The sequence below is a fragment of the Callorhinchus milii genome, unplaced genomic scaffold, assembly GCF_018977255.1.
Source record: "Callorhinchus milii isolate IMCB2004 unplaced genomic scaffold, IMCB_Cmil_1.0 Scaffold23, whole genome shotgun sequence".
In the NCBI taxonomy this organism is placed as follows: Eukaryota; Metazoa; Chordata; class Chondrichthyes; order Chimaeriformes; family Callorhinchidae; genus Callorhinchus; species Callorhinchus milii.
In genome coordinates, this window is record NW_024704764.1 from 8,312,707 (window position 1) to 8,319,178 (window position 6,472).

Genomic DNA, 6,472 nt, shown 5'->3' on the forward strand with positions numbered 1-6,472 from the left:
ACCCCAGGCAGAAGGATCGTATTAACGAATAAAACACAACAGAATAGACGTCCTCCTACCTCTTTTGCTCATACTCAGTCCAACCAGACACTGAATCACTTGCAGTTGCTTTTACAGCAGTTTTTTTGACCACATCAGTCTTTCCTTCCACTTCAGTCTTTCCTTCCACTTCAGTCTTTCCTTCCACTTCAGTCTTTCCTTCCACTTCAGTCTTTCCTTGCACATCAGTCTTCTCTTCTATGTCAGTCTTCTCTTCTACGTCAGTCTTCTCTTCCTCGTCAACCTTCTCTTTCTCATCAACCTTCTCTTCCTCGTCAACAGTCTTCTCTTCTATGTCAGTCTTCTCTTCTACGTCAGTCTTCTCTTCCTCGTCAACCTTCTCTTCGTCAACCTTCTCTTCCTCGTCAACTTTCTCTTCCTCGTCAACCTTCTCTTCCTCGTCAACCTTTCCTTCCATCTCTTCTATCACAGCAGCTGTTTCTTTTACGTCAGACTCTTCTCGCACATCAACCTTTTCCTCCTCCTCAGTCTCTTTTTCCACATCACTCTTTTGCTCTACGGAGGCCTTCCTCGACGCATTTGATGATTTTGGGCTTACCTAACCAAACACCAAAGTCAAGTTTTTTTTTTAACGCACTCCCTGGCACCTCCCTAGCTCTCCGACCTCCTCACTCCCCAATCCACCACCGCCTCTGCTCGATTGGCACTGGCCTCCTGCTTGTCTCTCGCAACCTCCTCCGTTCCTTGGAGATCGCGCTTTCAGCCATTACTTCCCGAAACTCTGGAACACACTCCCTCAATCCCTCCGCCTTGCCCCCTCTCTCCCCTTTTTCAGTTCCCGCCTGAAAAATCTTCCTTTTTGACCGTACTTATGGTCGCCTCACCAACGCCCTGTCAGGCGCTTTGAGATGCTACCATGCATGGAGGGCGCTATATAAGTTGTTGTGAATTTGGGTGTTAGTCAAGAGGGACAAAGCATCTCTCTGCTTCCCACTGGCATTCCTTACCTTACCCACAATAAATGGGGAGTAGCCAATGCAAAGGAAACTATAGATACATACCAATACACAGTACTGCATATTAAATGTTTACCTCTGTTTTTTCCTGATCTTCAATGTCATTTTGGTTGTCTCCTGCCCCTTCATCTAAAGAAACAAATCAACAGTTGTAAGTAACAATACACGCAGGTAAGGTAAGTTGCCAAGAGAAATAACAACTACTCTTGCAGGGTAGCGACGCGGAGCACTGGGGAGGTGATAATAATCCATACATTTGATATAACGCCTTATTTTGCTGTTGAGACGCCTTAAAGCGCTTCACAGGATATACTATGAAGTGGATTGACTGTGCGTTTTGGGGACGAAAGTCAGTTGCGCACAGCAGTGTCCCACAAACAGCCATGGAGTGAGCAACCAATTTTAGGTCTTCAGATGGGGCTTTAAAGAGATTGAGAAGTGGAGTGACAAAGGCACTCCCAATGCATTACCATCCAATGAAGACAATGATCCTTTAATAATGCTTGTACTTGATAGTGCAAGCTCATTACGGAAGTAGCTTTGATGTTGAGTAAGCGCATCAATCATCTTCTGTCTCTCAAATAGTATCCATCCGACTTTTCTATACAGCCACTTGATTTATGGACTTGAACCGAATTGCTTTCAACCTTGCAGGCTGGGTGTATTTTCCTGGAGGAATGCCTGAGCCTGGCCCAGCCACCCAAATGGCCGGCTTCAAACAGTACGAGAATCTGTCTTCTGCCAAAGCAGTTAAACGATATCATTCATTGTCGCCTGAAGTGCCGGAAAGGGAAGGTGTGATGCGCGAGGGCTAATTTTGGTGACGTACATCTACCGATGTGGCGTTGGCCGGGAAAGCGTGTGAAGATACAACACACTTACGACGCTTTGGCTTCGAGGGTGAACTACACTTCCGGAACTAAATGACTAAGCGCCCAGGAGCTGTCTTCATTCCCTGGCCAAGATCTGACAACTTAATGCGCTCATCTCCTGAACTTGCCAGCGTTTCTAGCTACAACTCCCGGCAAACAAACCGAAGCATTAAGCTTGAGGGACGTGACCTACATGGAGAATCTTCAAACTCGGCTACTGATCCTGAACACCTGACAACGGCAGCCCTTGGGAATCAGCTGCCGACACGAAACTCGAAGGAATAGATCTGCCTCATTAGGAGGGTTTGGGGGACGAGCTGTGAAAACTACTTGCATTTACACAGCGTCCCAGAGCGCTCGACAGCGCTTGGGTGGGGGCGGGTCAGTAAGGAGTCTATACAGTTCTAGGGAAGGCTGGAAAGTGGTGGGGCTTCTGTGAACTCAGCTGCTGTAATCCTACAGAGCGACACCACGCAGCTTTTGCCGGATATTTGGTGGGAGTTCAGGCGTCCGTTGAAAGCTCAGGGACAGCGAGCTTCACTGCTTGTGTTATATTAGCTCAATAATGCCTGCTGTCACCTGGTGGGTCATCTTCAGCAAGTTTTCACACGTACGACTGCCCAGCACTTTGCTGACAACTTCAGGCATCAATTGCCCGCAATGCACAGTACCAACCTGTGACATGTTTAGCAGTCACCCAACGTTAAACGTGTTACTTTCACACGGTTCCTTTCAATGTCACATTGCTACCAGAGCGAGCAAGAGGCTCACTATAAAAACAACAACTTGCACTTATATAGCGCCCCCCCCACGCAGTGTAAGTCTCAGAGCGCTTAACAGTGGCGGAGCCTGACTCTGAGCCGGGGTGGTGGGTGGGGGGGGGGGCGCGGGAAGGGGAGGTGACTGTAAACGTGGTTGAAAAGGACGGTTTTCAGGCGGGACTTGAAAAATGGGAGAGAGAGGGCAAGGCGGAGGGATTGAGGGAGAGTCGTGATGGATTGGGGAGTGAGGAGGAGAGGTAGGGAGTTGTCAGGGAGGGAGTGAAGGGATTTGAAAACGACATCGGGTTAAAGAGAGGATGGCGGACTCAAAAAATAACATTACATTTTTCTTTCAGATCAACAAGAGGGAGGGGGAAAGGGCGGTGGTGGGGGGGGGGGGGGGGGTGAGGGAGTGGACTACCACAAGCGGGCACGCACACCAGGCTCGGTACAAGCCTTTTTTTCGGGACAGGTTGACTGACCGTTTACCACCACCTCTTGATTCACGTCCGTCGAGGAACTGCCGTTGGCGGCGCCGTTCATCTCGTGAAATTGGTGGCTGGAAGAAAGACAGGGGTGGGGTCTCGGGTAGACGGGGGTGTGTGCGTGTGCGTGTGCGTGTGTGTGTGCGGGCTGGCGGGGGTCCCGGGTTGATTTGGTCCGGAGGCAGTTGCTGTGGACACGAGCTTTGTGACATCACGCAGCTGATGTGGCAGCAATGCCAACGAACGCACAAAACTCTCGAGCTCACCCCCCAATAAAAGAGACTCCACGCAGACCCGAGGAAGAGGTTTCAGCATCGGACCACGCCTCCGCCGCTTGCCTCGGGTCTGCGGAAGACGCCCAAAAGAAGGAAGGCGACTGGTAGTTTCCATCCCCCCCCCCCCCACCACCCACCCCGATTCGATCGCTTCCCTTGAGAAGGGAAGAGGGAGGTTATCGAGTGCGCAATACGAATGGTTATCGTGCCGTTCCGCGGATTGTCAGCAGGTTAGAGAGGGGGAGCGAGGCTGAGGAGTGAATGGGTTTTGCTCAACTTTAGCTGGGAATTCAACAACTACTTGGATTTATATGGCGCCCTTCACATCTTCTGCCACTCTGCCCCCACCCCCTCACCTCCGCCGCCCTCTGGAACTCCATCCCGTAGTCCCACGGAGTACGACAACCGTCATGGACTAGTTGGGCCGAATGGCCCGTTTCTGTGCTGTACCGTTTTACAACGCAATGCTCTCTCAAAGGGTCTCCAAACTCTTGACTGTAGTTAAAACACTATAGTCTTCTCGAGCCCGTACATCGGGAGTAGGAAATAGCAAATGGAAAAACGTTCATCGACTTTAATACAATATACAACAATAATCCTTATCGCGTCTTCAAGACGTCTCAAAGCGCTGCACAGGATACACTGTAAAGTGAATTGACCGTATATTTTGCGGACGAAACGCGGCAGCCAATTGCGCGCAGCAGCGTCCCCCACAAACAGTCGTGGATTGAGTGACCGATTTTTTTCTGAAGGAATTTAAGAGATCTTCATATTGCTACACAGCATATTTCATTTTGCTGGTGCAAGTAGATACAAAATGTAGGTCTAAGTTAGACATATTAATAGACAATATTGACAGAACAGAATCAAAACTATGTGAATAAAAGGTAGCAAACTGTGTCAAGGTCCTTTTTTCTCCCCATGCTGGTTTTCAAAGAGCCAGCCAGGTGAGAGTAGCTTTGTAAGAGTCCAAAAATAAAACAAAAAATACACATATATACATTTATACATACAGATACAAACATCCTGCGAGTTCATTCGGCAGAGGACTGGAAAACATCCAAATAGCCGACGTATTTTTTCTTCATCTTGTCAACTCTTGAAACTGGGGTTGGGATTGAGAGGGTGGCAAGGGGGGAAAAAAGGTAGAAAGATTAATATTCCCGGAGAGATTAAGATGACGATGACGACGACAACATTTAATTTGTAAAGAGCTTTTCACGTCGGGAGGACGTCCCAAGGCGCTGAACAGTCGGGGATCAGGGGGGCAAGGGTTGGGATGAGGGAGGGTAGAGGGGGTAGGAGGGAGGTGGAAAGCACGGTCGAAAAGAAGGGTCTTGAGTCGTGACTTGAAGGAGGCAAGAGAGGGAACGAGGCGAAGGAATTGCGGGATGGAGTTGACGGAGAGGTATAGCGGAGGTTTGATATAGCGCCTTATCACGTGGTCGAGCCGTCTCAAATAGGCGCTAGGCAGAATATACTGTAAAGCGATTCGACTGTAATAGTGTGGGTGAAACGTGATAACATTTTAGACCTAAAGATTTTATAATAATAATATTGATAAGCCTTGCATTCGTTGAGTCGTCTCAAGTCTCTTCCGTATTAAGTAAACAGGCGAGTGTTGACCATTGAGATCCCTTCCACTTACCCAGAGTAGCGACTTCACCACCGTCCCAGGTTATGGCATCTTCCTCCAGGTTTTTCACGATCGCCTCCAGCTTCCCTTCCATGTTTGTTACCTCTGCCAGCCCAGCAAGCTCCTACTCAAAGAGGTACACAAAACTACATTCAATGACAAAACTTGCACTTAGTTGAATCGCCTTTCAATTAAAAGCGTTAGGCAATCCGTAAAACAAACATTTTAATGATTATTTCGCACCCACTTTCCTTTTTGCTGTCGAACTTATATCGGTGTAATTGGCAACAGGCCTTGTTCAGTCTGCAATATAAACAAATAATCCCTGCATTTGATATAGCGCTTTATAATCTGTTTTTCTCACACGTACAAACACGACGACTACATATTACTTAAGGATTGTGTCAAATCCTGACAAAACACATAAGACATAAGCCTTACCACGTCTTCGAGACGTCTCAAAGCGCTTCACAGAATATACTGTAAAACGTAGTGACTGTATATTTTTGTGGGCGAAACACGGCAGCCAACTGCGCACAGCAGCGTCCCACAAACAGTTGTGGATTGAGTGACCAATTTATCGCTATCATTATTTTTTTTTGAAGGAATGATTACCCCCGGTAATAATTATTAACCCAGCGAACGAGAAGACGATTTACATTGATGCAGGATGTCAGAAGTTGGTGCACAGATTGGCAAAGTGGTCCAAAGTTGCAAAGTTGGGGTGCTGGTTTCTGCATGTCAAATTCGTGCTTAAATGCCAGGGAGAAGGCAGTTATTAGCTGATGAAAGTCTGAGAGCGCCTGCTTCAGTGTTTGGATGACGCTCTCATCGCTCTCCTCTGTGGAACCCAAGGAAGCAACCTGAAAGAAAAACAAGGGGGTAAAGTTACCAGCAACGTAAAGGTCAGATATTAAGCCTTTCATATCCACTTGAGTTTGAATGCAATCTGTCTCAATGGGAGGTAAGTCTTCAGTGTTTGGTAGCAGTGAAAGTTACGGACCCACAGGACAAAATATACAGTGTATTCTGTGAAGCGCTTTGAGAAGTCTCGAAGACGTGATAAGGCGCTGTATCAAATGCGAGGATTATTATCACATACAACAAATTACATTTACATTTGTACAGCGCCTTTCACGTCAGGAGGACGTCCCAAAGCGCTGGACAGTCAGGGAACTGCACCCGAGTTGGTGATTGGGATCAGGAGGGCGGGGAGGTTAGGGGGTAGGAGGGTGACCGAAGGCACAGTCGAAGAGGAGGGTCTTGTGACGGGTCTTGAAGGAGCATTTCCCTAGTAATGCTCGGTGGGAGACTTAGACCCCTGCAAATCAATCACTACACTTTACAGTAAGCACTTTGAGATATGCTCCTGACTTGAAAGGCACATCAACTGCAAGAATTATTACTATTATTATTGGTGTTATTAT

General features: G+C 47.8%; 1 protein-coding gene across 2 annotated transcripts in view; it reads right to left on the bottom strand.

Moving 5' to 3' along the window:
• Positions 1-399: 399 nt before the first annotated feature.
• haus7 (HAUS augmin-like complex, subunit 7) overlaps positions 400-6,472 on the bottom strand; it is a 9,954-nt gene continuing 3,881 nt past the window's right edge. The window contains exons 8-12 of one of the 2 annotated variants that reach the window (XR_489217.2): positions 5,705-5,908; positions 5,058-5,169; positions 4,423-4,514; positions 1,093-1,145; positions 400-598 (exon numbers count right to left, since the gene is read on the bottom strand). Coding sequence is in view for 1 of the 2 variants with exons in the window: in XM_007911935.2 (XP_007910126.2) it covers positions 4,444-4,514; positions 5,058-5,169; positions 5,705-5,908 (387 nt within the window). In the remaining variant the exon portion in view is untranslated. Of the gene's footprint in view, positions 599-1,092; positions 1,146-3,968; positions 4,515-5,057; positions 5,170-5,704; positions 5,909-6,472 lie in introns of those variants that run through there. The other variant, XM_007911935.2, reaches the window with a different exon arrangement.